Source organism: Brachyhypopomus gauderio, chromosome 2 (assembly GCF_052324685.1).
Source record: "Brachyhypopomus gauderio isolate BG-103 chromosome 2, BGAUD_0.2, whole genome shotgun sequence".
Taxonomy (NCBI): domain Eukaryota; kingdom Metazoa; phylum Chordata; class Actinopteri; order Gymnotiformes; family Hypopomidae; genus Brachyhypopomus; species Brachyhypopomus gauderio.
The window spans coordinates 42,512,530-42,528,026 of record NC_135212.1 but is presented as its reverse complement, the minus strand read 5'-3'; the positions used below and the strand labels follow the sequence as shown (position 1 = coordinate 42,528,026).

Sequence of the window (15,497 nt, the reverse complement as noted above, 5' to 3'; positions counted from 1 at the left end):
ATTCTGAGTGACACTGGTAGCTGGTGCAACTCTTTCAAGATGGGTGTAATGGGATCTCTCATCTTTGATAGTACTCTGGCTGCTGCATTCTGCTTTCTTGGGCAGACCTGCTCGCAGTAGTCCAGACATAAGGATACATAAGCTTGCAGACGTTTTTTGCTGTGAGTTCCTCTGAGGACACATCTGACCTTGGCTGAATTCTGATGATAGAATGCTGATCTGATGAATGCTGAGACATTGCTAACAAATGTGACACCCAGGTTTTTTTTATGTGGCATTGATCAGGACTTCGGATAGGCTAATGAAGAGGGTGGAGAACTGCTCCCTCTTTAAATTTGAGTTTGGTTCATTGGTTGAGTTTGGTTCAACTTAGTTTGGTTTATTGGTTTGTCATCAGAACTGTATGAGAAAACACTCACTCTCTCTCTGTGCCAGTCAGTTTTGATATATCCAGTTTGGCCAATCACACCTAAATGAGCTTGTTAAATATCCCACAAATCCTCTGAAATGACTACAGAATATACTGGATAACAGATCCTTATCTCTCCTCCACCAAACCTCACTTCTGGCACTGTGCATTGTGCTGGATAGGGTTCACCTGAACCCAGGGTTGAATCCAGATTTGTCCATCACACTTTCAGATAGTGGGGCCTGATTCATTATCTCAGACACCACTCTTCCTCTGCTCCAGAGACCTTCAGCATGCTTTACACCACTCCAGACAACATAGTGAACATAGAGCCTGTAGCTATACGTTTAAGCACAATTATGAGGAGTGTCCACATAGCTTTGGACAGACAGTGTGTATTTCCCATGAGTCTTTTAAACGTATATCCATAATTTCCTAAATTCTTCTCTTCTCTTCTCTTTATTCCTGCGCTCAGATGTCCCTGACCCACCAGAGAATGTTCGTTGCACTGGAGTTGGAGAAGATACAGCCAACATCCTGTGGGACCCACCCAAATTCGATGGTGGGGTTCCAGTTAAAGGTAGGACTTGCTCACATAGTTCTCTTTCCACTCACTCCCTCAGGAGTCAACATTCAAGAGCAAATATCTGAACTAAATCTCAGCAGATTCAGCAACTTGGCCCATCACAACCAACTGTAGGTGATTTGGTCACATATCCTGTTTCCAAGGTTACTTGATGGAGAGGAAGAAGAAGGGATCAACCCGGTGGACGAAGCTGAACTTCGACGTCTACGAGACAACCACGTACGAGGCGAAGAAGATGATCGAGGGCGTGCTGTACGAGATGCGCGTGTTCGCCGTCAACGGCATCGGCATCTCCCAGCCCAGCGCCACCTCTAAACCCTTCATGCCCATTGGTGAGTACGGAGATGAGATGTGGGCGTGACAGCCAGGTGGCCAACACCTGCTCCAACACTCCAGCCCAGCACGCCATCATAGAGTCCCGTCTGGGTCTGCTGTGCTGGAGAAAACAAATGTGTCCATGTGAGCTACCTCAGCTTCCTCTGTGTTCTATTGCTGTGGCCTAGATATCTTCCGGGCGTTTAGAGGTGATGATTTAGCCCCACAGACATACTAACTGTTAGATCTTCTCAGATTTACTCAGGAACCTCTCGTAATGGGAAGATAATCTATGGAATTTCTAATCTCATGTCTTCCTTCCTCTCTCACTCTCTTTGTCCCATCCTCACTCTTATTCTCTTTCTCTCTCTCTCCATCCCTCTCTCCCTCTCACTGTCACTCAAAGCCCCAACCAGCGAGCCAACCAGGCTAACTGTGGAAGACATCACCGATGGGACCTGTGCTCTGAAGTGGCGTCCCCCGGAGCGGGTCGGCGCGGGGGGTGTGGACGGTTACATCATTGAGTACTGCATTGAAGGAGGTGAGGTGAATAAGGAAGTTTTGTTCAACAAATAGGAGACATGGTTAAATCATCTGACCAAATGCCTCCCGAGTTTGCTGTATGCTTTAATATGTAACCTGGCTACATATTAACTCACTACTGCAGCAACTGAATTTCCTTAAAATGACATGGAAAATTGTGTGTGTGTGTGTGTGTGTGTGTGTGTGTGTGTGTGTGTGTGTGTGTGTGTGTGTGTATTTGTGTGTGTGTGTGTGTCAGGAACTGACTGGGTACAGTCCAATGAGTCCCCCACAGAGAACACTATCTATCGGGTGCGTGGTCTGCAGGTAGGGGAGAAATACTTGTTCCGGGTGAAAGCGGTCAACATAGCTGGGTACAGTCCCCCAGCAGAGATTAACCAAGGAGTCACCATCAGGGAGATCACTGGTGAGAGAATCTCTCTCTCTCTCTCTCGCTCTCTCTCTCTCTCTCTCACCCCTCAGGACAAAGTTCTCCCCTATGCTGTCCTACATGCATACAAGCCTGCACACACTACTTACTCACAAACACGACACACTACTAACACACAGCTTACACACAAATGCAACACTCTACTTACACACAAACACCGCACAGCTTACACACAAACACAACACTACTTACACACAAACACAGCACACTACTTGCACACAAACACCGCACACTTTCACAACACACTGCTCACACACAAACACCGCACACTTTCACAACACACTGCTCACACACAAACACCGCACACTTTCACAACACACTACTTACACACAAGCACAACACACTGCTCACACACAAACACCGCACACAAACACAACACACTGCTCACACACTTTCACAACACACTGCTCACACACAAACAAAACAGTTTTTTGGAGACTTTTTACTTTTTAATCCACTGTGACATTTCTTAGTAATATAACATGTTTAGCTATTCTAGTTTCTCAAAATTAGGGGAAAATTTGGATTGCATAAATAATCAGATTTTTTAAATTGTATGACGCCACACTGGTTCTTAACAGAAAATATATAAAATATATTTTTTATATATCTCCTATTATTGTTACTTTTGATAAGTACTTATATAGAGGACTTGACTTTTAGTTTAGCAATTTTTTCCCACAGGGATCTCTCTGCATCTCTCCATCTCTCTCCATCTCTCTCCATCTCTCTCCATCTCTCTCCATCTCTCAGAGCACCCAAGGATCCGTCTTCCTCGCCAGCTGAGGACTAAGTTTATTCGGAGAGTGGGCGAGAAGGTCAATCTCGTCATTCCCTTCCAGGTCAGCCACCTACATCTTTTGTACACACGTCCAATTTGAAGACACCTCCACCTTCATCCTCCACCTCCACATTCTTCCTCCGCCTTCCAGGGCAAGCCTCGCCCCGTGGTGACGTGGTTTAAGGACGGAGCTCCACTGGACCTGAAGCTGGTGAACATTCGCACTTCTGAGGTGGACACCATTTTCTTCATCAGGCAGGCGACCAGAGAGCACTCGGGAAGCTACACCCTCTCTGTCCAGATTGAGAATATGGAGGACAAGGCCACCATCGAGATCCAGATTGTGGGTTAGTGGAGCTGCTCCTTGACACAGCTGCACACGAGCTTGCACACCGATACACATACTCAAACACATCACATACAGACTCACATCCGCATGCATACACAATCACAAGCATGAACACACACTCACACACACGCATGCCTCCTTACATACGCACATGCATATGCACATATGTGCATATATGCATGTGCACACGCCTTTACATGCTCAAAGATTACATTCATGCATACACAAAGTTTGGAACCAAAGAATAGTTGTTGTAGAGGAAAGTGTCAAGTTGTAGGGGAGTTATTACATGGTGAATATGGACAGAACAGTTTGCTAATTTGCAAATGCCGAGTTCAGCCACAGCAATGCTGGAAACTCCATCTATGCTGTCAATGCTTTTAAGATGATTATGTTAAACTTGGTCTACATGTAGTTTTAGTATTTTATATTAGTTATATTAACTTATAACTTCCATCCATCCATTATCTGAACCGCTTAATCCTGCTAGTCGGGGTCACGGGGGGGCTGGAGCCAATCCCAGCATCTCCGGGTGAAGGCAGGGTACACCATGGGCAGGTCGCCAGTCCACCACATGGCCAACACACACGCACGCACTCACACCTACGGGCAATTTAGAGTGATCAATCAATCTAACACGCATGTCTTTGGACTGTGGGAGGAAACCGGAGTACCCGGAGGAAACCCACGCAGGCACAGGGAGAACATGCAAACTCCACACAGAGCAGCCCAGACCGAGAATCGAACCCAGATCGCCTTGCTGCGAGGCGACAGTGCTAACCACCACACCACCATGCCGCCAACTTATAACTTATATTAATTATTTTCTATTATTACACAATTATTTGTTATTATTATCTGTCTTGTAACCAGTAGTTGAGCCACGCTTGCATTCTGGATATAAACATCTGTAACAACAGCACAAATGCTCACAGTTAATCTCTGTGTTAATCTACGCCATCTTGCTGCTACCGTTTAATTCTGCTGTGCGCTGTACCACATTTTTGTTCCAACATGGGCCGGTTCTCAGGACAGCTCCAAGGTTCTTAGGAGTGCCAACCTGCACAGTGCATGAACCAGAATGGCTCTGGTTTCTCATTGGTGGAAAAGGGTTAAGATTGACTCCAATGTGAGCTTGAGCAGCGGGTGTGGTAGGTCAGCACAGCTGCCAGGATTACTCCACAGGGTGCCTCTGGGATTATTGCTAGTGAAGGGTGGGATTAGAAGGGATTAGGGCCCCCTGGCTCAGTAAGGCTGCTGAAAGAAGAGTTAATGAGAGTGGGGGAGGTGGTTTTAGCACCTGCACAACCATATAGCCCCACGGAGCTGCCAGTGTCCTGCAGCTAGGCTGGGATTAACACACAGCCACAGTGCACACAATTAATGTCAAATGCCCCACTCCACCTTAACACACACACACAATCCATAAAACACCCCTTAAAGAGTGCACAGAAAACACTCTTTCAAACAGGGGCACAAAAATCTTAACGCTGACATACACATGCCTACATATAAAAACACCTCAATGCACCAACAAAGACAAGACCCTACAAAGACCCTAACACACACACGCATTGACAAACACACTAACACACACCTTAATGCATCACAAACACAAGCACACGTGCATATACATGCATGCACACACGCACTGCGTATGCACGTCTGCCCTGGAGAGTAACTGAATGTTTTTGAGGGGGTTCTGAACTTTCATGAGCTATGCTTACCTGCAAACTCTCCCTTTTTCCTAACTTACATGCACACACTCGTACACACACAGAGAAGCCGGGTCCCCCCATTGCTGTCAAGGTGACTGATGTTTGGGGGTTTAATGCTGCCCTGGAGTGGAAGCCTCCTAAAGATAATGGCAACACTGACATCATTGGATACACCATCCAGAAGGCCGACATGAAGACAAAGGTTAGTACAGAAAACACACACACACATGCACGCCTGCACATATACACATCCATGACTTCACACACACGCGCGCGCACACACACAAATCTCACGGCCAACTTCTGCAACCCGGCATCACGCCTCTTCGCCTGTGACAGAGCTGTGTGACCTTTGACCTTTGCCTTGACCCTTGTGTAGGAGTGGTTCACAGTATTTGAGCACAACCGCAGGCCCAACTGCACCGTCTCCGACCTTGTGATGGGGAACGAGTTCTTGTTCCGTGTGTTCAGTGAGAACATATGTGGTCTGAGTGAGGAAGCAGGACCCAGCAAAAACACAGCGGTCATCGGCAAGACAGGTAGTGCACATGCACGGTGCACAGGCCATGCACATGCACGCAGGTAGCGTGCATACACCCTGCCCAGGTAGTGCATGCATTGTGCAAAGCGCACAGATAGCGTGCATACACAATCCACAGCCAGCAAGCATACACAGTGCACGGGTAAGACCAGGCTGCCGGATTTCCCATTTCTCATGAACAAACGGGTGCTCGTGAGCGCCCTCTATGGGCCTTCAGTGAGGGGAACAACACTGAGGTCTCAGAAACGACCTATCACCGAACATTCTGTGAGATACTGGCGAGGATCTTTACATGACAAGAGACTATTGAAATGCATCTCAACTGACTGCACACTTTGCAGTGAAAATAGGCGACATTGTCTGCAACATGCCCGAGCGCTCCGGATGTCACCAGACCATTTCGTGGTGGTGATGTCACCAGACCATTTCATGGTGGTGATGTCACCAGACCATTTCATGGTGGTGATGTCACCAGACCATTTCATGATAGTGATGTCACCAGACCATTTCATGGTGGTGATGTCACCAGACCATTTCATGGTGGTGATGTCACCAGACCATTTTATGGTGGTGATGTCACCAGACCATTTCATGGTGGTGATGTCACCACACTGTGGACTGTGAGGAAGACATCGCAGCTCGTGAGCTGCACGGTGCATGTCATGCTAGCAAAGGCAAGAAGGTTGTTGTGCCTCTGCTCCACCCGCTGTTCTCCTGAGCTGCTCTGGCTCGTCTGCCTCTGCTTCTCCCGCTGTTCTCCTGAGCTGCTCTGGCTCGTCTGCCTCTGCTTCTCCCGCTGTTCTCATGAGCTGCTCTGGCTCGTCTGCCTCTGCTCCTCCTGCTGTTCTCCTGAGCTGCTCTGGCTCGTCTGCCTCTGCTTCTCCCGCTGTTCTCCTGAGCTGCTCTGGCTCGTCTGCCTCTGCTCCTCCCGCTGTTCTCCTGAGCTGCTCTGGCTCGTCTTTCCCAACAGGTCTGCAGTCTAAGTGCCTGGCGTATAAGGAGAAAGACATGAATAGCTGTCCCAAGTTCACCTTGGCCCTGACGGACAGATGCGTCATAGCAGGCTATAGTGCTGCCCTCAGCTGTGCTGTGCGTGGCTTCCCAAAAGTAAGTGTGTGTGTGTGTGTGTGTGTGTGTGTGTGCGTGCGTGTGTGTCCTAACACAAAACAGTAGGTAATGGTCTGTTTTCCTCTTCATCCACCTGCTCCATCCCCATGATCTCCGCCAGCCCAAAATCATCTGGATGAAGAATAAGATGATAATCAGTGGAGACCCCAAGTACATAATGCAGAACAACCAGGGGGTCCTGACTCTGAACATCCGCAAGCCGAGCCTGTTCGATGGGGGCAAGTACACCTGCAAGGCCGTCAACGACCTGGGGGAGGACCAGGTGGAGTGCAAGCTGGAAGTCCGAGGTAAAGCTCCCCTTCCTGCAGAACCAACAAACAAGCAATTCATAGAAACGACAACAAAGTCCCTTACAAACCCCATCACCCCACCATCATCCCCTCCATCAACCCTCTACCACCCCCTTCACCCCACATCACCCCCTCCATTACCCTTCAATTACCCCCTCCCATTATCCCCATCACCCCCACACCACCCCTCTCATCATCATACTAAGGTGTTTATAGTAGAGCACTGAGTGGAGAGGGGTTGCTAGGCTGTATCCTTGAGGCAGTGTTTTTCTTCTTCATGTCTTTTCTTCTTACACTCTCCCGTCCTTTATCTTCTTTGTTTCAGTCTTTACTGACAAGGGGGAAGGGAAGAAATAAATAACCAGTAGCGGAAGAAGTAAGACGGAAGAAAGCAGATGGAATAACAGAAATAAAAACCTGTTTTTCTTCTTCATTTTAGACTTTGTTCTAAGCCATCATTGTGATCCACACTGTATGAGACCGTTGTTTGTTGCAGCACACAAACTAATGGAGTATTGTAGTAAAACAGAAGATTACTGTAGTTTTCTCCAATATTACTATAGCTTAGGCCTATGTTTAATTTTTTGTGAGAGCTCCTTGCATGTCAGAACACTCGAAATTCAAATTAACGTGTGAATTATCCATAAAATTCTAACCCATGTGTGCATTATTGTTGGTCTATTATGTGGTGTTCGGTGTTGGACAGCTTTGCCGTTGCTATGAATTCATGAACGTATCGCAAAATCGAGTTTTCTGGCACTCAGGCTATTTCGGGGTATATAGCAGAAGTTGTGAGCGCTGCTCAACTTGGCTGATGCGCGGTACAGCTTGTCACCTAAATATAGGTCATTGTTTAAAAAAAGTCGATAGGTAAACAAAAATATATTATACACACATATGTCAGCTTATATGGATGGTTGTACGCACGAGAAAGCCTGCGTGAGGGAGAAAATCTGGTTCTCATTAGCATAACACACTAGAGACTAATTATTGAACCTATCAACACAGTATTAATTAGCCCTCTCCCACGTCATTACTGAGCAAACGAATTACGACTAATTTGCAGGGCCGGAAAACAAACACAGCATAGACTCCACTGGGACAGACCAGCGCGCGCTCCGTGGCTGCAGCCTGCGCAGGTGAGCGCGAGAGCTTCGGTGTCTTCAGTTGGTGGAAATGAATGTGCGTCTCAATGAATGGGTCTAAACAAACCGAGTGACCCGAGGACTTTGTTCTCAAAATAAACAAAGAAGGGCTTTAAAGATATTTTTAAATGTGCCATCCAATTTAAAGCTCGAAAAATGTAGGCTAACCGTTATAAAGAAACTGTTGTCAAGATTACAAATTGGTGTTTGACACTCTTTCCTAGTTCATGTTGTTTTGTCTGGAGTTTTACACGCAGTGATGTAAAGTGACCACCCGAGGGAGCAAGTTCATAACAAAATAAGGTATACGCTGATAAAAGGTCGTAATATAGAGGTTATGAAGATGCATAACTGGATCCCTAGTGTTTATGAGTGAACGAAGAGTTCATGGTCAGAAGGAGAAATCGCAGAAATCAGTCTGAAACTCTGTCTGGGTGGTGTGTAACGAAAATTTAGAAAAGGTCCAGCTGTGTTTTATAAAGAAGACTAGCTACATATCGTGACATACAGGCCAGATATGTGTCTCATTTAGAAGTAAGAAGTGAAGACGCGGACATAACGTAAATACGAAAGAGTTCAAATTCTTCAAATTATTCATATAGGCCTATGCACATGGCCGACTACAGAACGTGAATAGCGTTTCTAATGCAGGTGTTTGAAACGCTATCCTCTGCCTTTGCTAAGCGTTTGCACCAGCAGTAGAATGTGTGTTTCAGGGCTACATAAGGTGCAGCGATTTGGGGATCTAATGCTGCATTCATTTGCGACAGCAAAACACAAGAGTCTCCATGTTTCCCAGCGCTCCGGTTTAAGCGTTACAGGCGCCTTTGTTCCTGCTAAAGAGACATTCTGTTGCTAAGCGATCATACTAATTGCACCTGCTGGGACGTTATTTGCAAATTTCTCCATAAAAAATACATGCGAAAAAGTTAAGGCATCATCGCATGTCTCAGGCGAACACAAACGCAGGTGAGCAGGCACTACTCGCCCTCATCCGCCGGCGCGTGTGTACTGCACGCGATAGAAAAGAGACAATATTGGGAACCTTTCAATAAGTGATGTCAAAGGTCGACTCACACGCTGTTCTATGGAGTTCGACAGTGTGTGTGAAAGAGAAATCTTTGGAAAGGCACAGACAAACGCGCTGTAATAGTGGGATGGAGAGAACTATAATTGTCTAAGTAATTATACATGAATTCAGTGAGAGGAGAGGAGACGCTCTGAGAGATAGAAGGGAAGGTGGAATCTGAGGCGTGTAATTACAGTATAGACACCGAATGAGGCCAGGGAAGAAACACGATAGTTTCATACCTCATGTAACCTCCATTTAAATCAAGCGCTCTCAGTCAGGTGTTACCTTTAGACACGTTTTATACAGCCATGCCCGTAAATATGCCCGCAATCATCTAATAGGCCAATAGCACATTTTAAGATTTTACTGCATACGGGCCCAGGGCGATGTGCGGATTGACTGGTTCTCGCGCTCTTTTTGCGCTGTCGTACGTGCGCACGACCCAGAAGTTGGCGCGGCAAAGACAGGGAAGACTTACGGCAAGAACGCGTACCGTGGTTATTCTTTCAATGAAAGGACGCGATTGCATATTAGTGTCGTTAACTTAATAGTTTTCCTTATCACGTCGTCTGTTTAATATTTTACCAAAACAATAAAATATGTAATATTTTCTCACTAGCCAGATTGTAAGCGTGCCCCATGACCTATATGTGGGTTAGATGATGCATTAAACAGTCGTAATTTTGTAAGGCGTTTTTATGTAAAATGTAGACATCAATTTCGCCGTTACGGTTAGACCCTGTACGGTTACATCATGTGACGTAGCAATGGCGTAACTGAACGTTGAATTGCATTTATGTGGTTGTTCACACAGTGTCTATTATAATCCTGATATTTAACATGTATTAAACAGCAAGATGTGAACGGTTTTACATAATTCTACAACTTTACTGGATTTCAGTATGTACGTATAATGGACCTATTGAAAATTAAACCGTACAAATGTCATACTACAGTGAGATTTTAACACTGTGAGCTCACGATTTAAAACGTACAAATATTATACTACAAAATGACATTTTAACACTGAGTTCGCATGTTTTGCACCGATTTGTTAGAAGTCAGTGACTCTACCATTTTAGGTCCACGCATGCACGTGCCGCCGCAGACCGTCTGAAAATGCTGGAAGCCTTTTAATTAGAAGAATTACGCTAATTACAGTTTAGTTGCTGCGGGAGAAACGGATAATGCTTTTATTTCAGAGGGCCGAGAACAAAGATAGCGCAGCCTAGGAACCCAAGAAGAGATAGTAAAGAGAAATAGACCTCCGTCCCTAGAAGTGATCGCTCCTCACTGCACCCCCATTAACCCAAACAATTAAAGCTTCTAAACGTATGTTTAAATATGATAACTACTACTATTCTTCAGACACCTGGTAGACTATAATTATCAGCTATAAAAATAGAATTTTTAAAGATGTAATCTTGGATAAACTGGGACATGCAATTTCACTACGTTTAAAGTTGCACACAGTGCTGGATGTAGGAAAGAACACCGGGTACGATAAGGCAGTGGGTAAGCTGACCCACCACCCATGGGCGCAGATGGAAATTCTGAAGTGAGGGGGACCAATATTAATCTGGGGGGGACACGAAATCTAGATGCTAGATTTCGGATGGGGTCAATATAAATCTGGGGGGGACATGTCCCCCCCGTCCCCAGTGCCATCTGCGCCCCTGCCACCACCTGTATCTCGGCATCCATTCACATTTGTTTGGTCATTTGGCCCTAAATTTAGTTTGTATCCTTAATTTCCATCTTTCTGTATTTCTGCAGAAGAATGAAATATGGATGAAAGGGAAGGCATATTTTTCGCAATATGTTTCACGATATGTATTAGATATAATCACACTCCACATCAAACATAGTTCCTCTCAGTTACATCCTACGTGTTGATAAACTACCACTGTATTAAAACACATGACTGAATTAGCAGAGGTGTAGCTCTGCACTGCAAGACAACACGGTGGCTGTGGGGTAACCTGAGCTACTGCCCTCCATTTAACCACCTATAATGTCTATAATTTTCTATCATTGATTGATGTCCAAATAGGCTAAAATGTTATATGCCATTATATCAAGCAAATGATCTGTGAATTTCCCAAAAAAAATAAAGTTTCATTAATTGTAAAACTACTAAATCTATTTCTTAATTTTAAAGACTGGGCAAACCATCACCAGCTCTCAGACAACATGGTGGCTTAGATTTCTTTCATTAATGCTATCAGTACAATAGGGGTGGGTGAGGGTAATTGTTAATTAAAAATGTGGAATGATACTTTAAAATCTGGTTAGTTAGCAGTTTTCTCTGATGGCTGGATTTCTGTCAGATGGATGGGGGACAAGATGTGTTGTGGGTGGAGCCCATATTTTGTTATGTTTTTGAGTTAGGTGCACTGCTAAGGTTTAAATCGATGACACATGTCCTGAGCTTGTGTTGTATGCGGTAGGTTATTTCCTGTCTCATATTCCCTTGGCTATAGGAGGACCCTTGGCTAAAAAATAGGGCTCATCTTAACACTCACCTATGTGTCTTGCAATTGGCAGACATCGTACGCTGATGGTCTCCCTGTGAACAACATAAAGACTGTAATGTTTCTTATTTAATTCTGAAAAAAAAAACAACACTTTTATGTGGCTCATTGTTTGGGTAAGTCTGTCATCGTGCTGGAACACCATATCAGTGGCTGGTTTTAGACTTGCGCTTGCTGACTGAGGGGGTAGAAGCTTCCGTCGCACACACCTGCTTCACCTCTGCAACCAGTTCTGTTCCGACGTCTGTGTCATCCACACAAAGCATTTCCCAACCACGGCAGAAACCACTCTGGACTGCAAACGCAAATTCAGTCTTGGATTATGCACTCCCTGGTAGGTCGTGTCATAGGTATTCACATCACTTTCCCTGAGGTCTGGCTCCTCTAGTCCTACTGTATCTCACCTAGGACAGTATCAGGCGTGATGGCATAAACTACTTACATTAACTGTTCGATTAACTTTGAGGCATTAGGGAGCCCAAGTCTGATACTGCATTCCTGATTCAGCGTTCCAAGACCCTTGAATCCAAAACTGTGACTTGTTTTTTGTAATCACTGAGTTGCTTATTAATTGAGCTATATTGCTCCTGTGTCATTCCACCTGACACTTAGTTAAAGACTTAAAGGAGGAGATCGTACAGGAAGCAGATTTTGTTGCACACTTCCATCAAATCTCCTTTTCTGATCTTAAAACAACATAATGCAAACAAACGGGGGGGGGGGGGTTATGCGTTTATGTAAGCTCTTATCAGAAAGATTTGGCATCACTGAAAGAGTGAGAATGTGTAATACATCAGTGATGTTTAAAAATTAGAATCACACTGCTACTACTGCGTGAGGGACCCAATCACATTTGACATATTTGCCACACCTAAGTTTGTAGCTTCAACAGGCATTTTGCTGAGGGTGTTTCTGGGGGTGTTCCCCCTCCCTGGAGTACCCCTGTACTACACATTTGATGCTTTTTCCAGCACACCTGGAACAACTCATCAGCTAATTAGCAAGTACTTCATGTACTTAAAGCAGGTGTGTTGGGAGCAGGGAAACCTCCTTCATATAGTGTGGGATCCAGACTGGAAGACATCTGTGTATCGTTGCCCCCTGGAAGCATGGCTGAGCAGCAAATGGAACAACTTCATCTTCAGATATTTTGCCAAGAATTACCAGCTATGTGGAGTGAGTTGGCTGGAGACGCCCATGCAGACGTGCACATGAGAATCGGCTCGTCTCCACAAATCAACAAAAATTTGTCCTTCTAGGTGGCACCTGGGTTGGTTCAGGCTATTCCTCTGTATGAGGTTAGTGAGGGGACTGAAGGCTGTGTGACATCAACAACCATAAAAAAAGGAATTTAGGATTTTTAAATTTTGTTTTCGAAGGACTTCAGTTTGTAGTTTTAATGACTAATACGATTCGTGAGAAGGTTCACAGGCATCTAACCAGGTGATGTTCATATCAACACTGGAAGAGTGAGGGCAGGAATTTCTCTCACATGTACTATTCCTGCACTGCATACGCTAACAGCTTCCCATGCAGGAGCTGGACACCAGTACCACAGGTGACCAAGAGGGGGCATACTTCTGTGCATTCTCATGTGCCTGATGTGATGTGATGGCCACACATGCACATTAGATGATGCAAAAAGACAACATCCACATGTCGGCAGGATACTATAAGAGCTCTCATACGTTATCACCCTGACACGGAACTGATTTTGTAATTGGTCATTTTAGCCAGGTAATTTAAAAACTGATGGGGTTTGAGCATGTCTGAACAACTTAGAGAACACACCCATAAGCCTGTGCTGTGACAAGCCACTTGTGCTGCACAGATAGTTTATTAGACCTCAGGCCATGTACAACATATTGATTACTGACTAATATTACAGGCAGTGCATTACATAGCCGATAACCTAAAGTCTATTTATGCGTGTAGTGTAGAGACTCTGATTAATCAGGCTTGTGCAATTATAGCAGAGAAGCGATCACTAAGCTCCATGAATCAGAACACGTCGCCCTCTCGGTAGTGGCCAATGGAGACAGACACAGACTGGGGGCACGTCACAGTTATGAAATGCATTACTGTGAAATAACAAAGCAGTGCTGAGTGTGAGCACTGTCCTGTTTACCTCTTCCACTCAGAACAGACAGGCTGGGGCCCGTGGGCCGAGAGCAGCCAGCCCCACGCCAGGACTGGAACCACAAGTAACGAAGAAGAAGGTATGGCTGAATGGAAATGGGGCGTGATGCCAGTTTCTTTAACACTACCTTGTTTTGCCATGGTAACAGGGGATAGCCTGTTCCTGTGAGGAAATGGCTCCATGGAGAAAGCATGAATGTGAGTTGTGTGCTCACAGGCCAGGTGCTTTTAGAACAACTCCAACATTCTAACGTTCTTACATTCCAACATTCTAACGTTCTTACATCCCAACATTCTAATATTCTAATGTTCTAACATTCTAATATTCTAATGTTCTAACATTCTAATATTCGCAGTTGGTGTGAAAATGTTCTAGAAAAAAATGACCCAATCAGAGTGGTCCAATGATGCTGAATGAATGGAGGAGAACCTTCTTCCCAATGTTCTCTCACAGGCGAAACGCACTGGGTCGGTTTCTGGGCTTGGGTTTTGATTGCTGGGTGGGAAGCCATGGCCTCTATAGGTGTAATGCTCTCACATCAGAACTGTAACACCTGTGATTAGGGCTTGCAAATATTCATGTGGGCATGGAGTCACAGGGATGAGTGAATGTCTGTGTCCACACACTCACACACACGTCGCACATAGAACAGAACTGGAGTGTTACAAATGCTCTCTCTCTCTCTCTCTCTCTCTCTCTCTCTCTCTCTATCTCTTGCAGGCTGTCTGGATGCCAAATGAGAGAGAGAGGGGGGAATGAATGCAGCAGTTCTGAAAGAGCGTTTGGCTCGGTTCAAATAGTTGCCATGGTTTCAAGACGTTGCCATGGAAATGCAACATGCCAATAAAATGAATTTGAAGTCTTTGCAGTGGTAAAGGGAAAGAGGAGAGAGAGAGAGAGAGAGCAAGAGAGAGAGAGAGAGAGAGACATCCTTAGCCTAGCTCAGCAGTCTGGCCCAGTCTGGATCATGTCCCACTGTGAATTGAGCCCGGTGTGTGTAGTTGGATAGGGTGATGTGGTACTGTTATGGTGTTGCTGAGGTCTGAAAGACTTTTTATAGTTGATGAGATGGTACTGAGTTTAAGATGTTTGGGTAGTGCTGAGTTTCTGGGTGATGTAACTTCTGAACTTTTTGTAGCACTTACTTTAGTCACTGTAGTCGAGAGCATCTGGTAATTGACATTAATGAAACGTTGTGTAGTTTGATAGGGAGACGTTGTAGATGTGGGTTTAGAAGTGCACCTGCGTCTTGTTGGGTTTGTTTAGGTGTTTGGATCCTTATTTGGGAGGTGTTGGGATGGATCTGTTCATTTGGGTGGTGTTGAAGGTGGGGAGGTGAGAGAAAAACACCCCCACAGAGATACCAGTGGGGTGAGAGTTGCCTATTTTCGGCCACCTGTCGTCATAGTAACGGTGGCCTGGCAATGCCATGAAGAGGTGGAGAAACATGGAGGGGAAGAAAGAGACAAACACACACACACAGCAGTGTGTGTGTGTGTGTGTGTGTGTGTGTGTG

General features: G+C 45.3%; 1 protein-coding gene across 3 annotated transcripts in view; it reads left to right on the top strand.

Moving 5' to 3' along the window:
- mybpc2a (myosin binding protein Ca) overlaps positions 1-7,760 on the top strand; it is a 38,443-nt gene extending 30,683 nt beyond the window's left edge. For all 3 annotated transcript variants that reach the window (XM_076996612.1, XM_076996611.1, XM_076996608.1), the window contains 11 exons: positions 885-989; positions 1,139-1,327; positions 1,717-1,851; positions 2,092-2,259; positions 3,037-3,125; positions 3,216-3,411; positions 5,194-5,333; positions 5,511-5,670; positions 6,643-6,779; positions 6,901-7,087; positions 7,416-7,760. In XM_076996612.1, the coding sequence (XP_076852727.1) occupies positions 885-989; positions 1,139-1,327; positions 1,717-1,851; positions 2,092-2,259; positions 3,037-3,125; positions 3,216-3,411; positions 5,194-5,333; positions 5,511-5,670; positions 6,643-6,779; positions 6,901-7,087; positions 7,416-7,447 (1,538 nt within the window). In that variant the 3' untranslated portion in view covers positions 7,448-7,760. The remainder of the gene's footprint in view (positions 1-884; positions 990-1,138; positions 1,328-1,716; positions 1,852-2,091; positions 2,260-3,036; positions 3,126-3,215; positions 3,412-5,193; positions 5,334-5,510; positions 5,671-6,642; positions 6,780-6,900; positions 7,088-7,415) is intronic.
- The last annotated feature ends 7,737 nt before the right edge of the window (positions 7,761-15,497 follow it).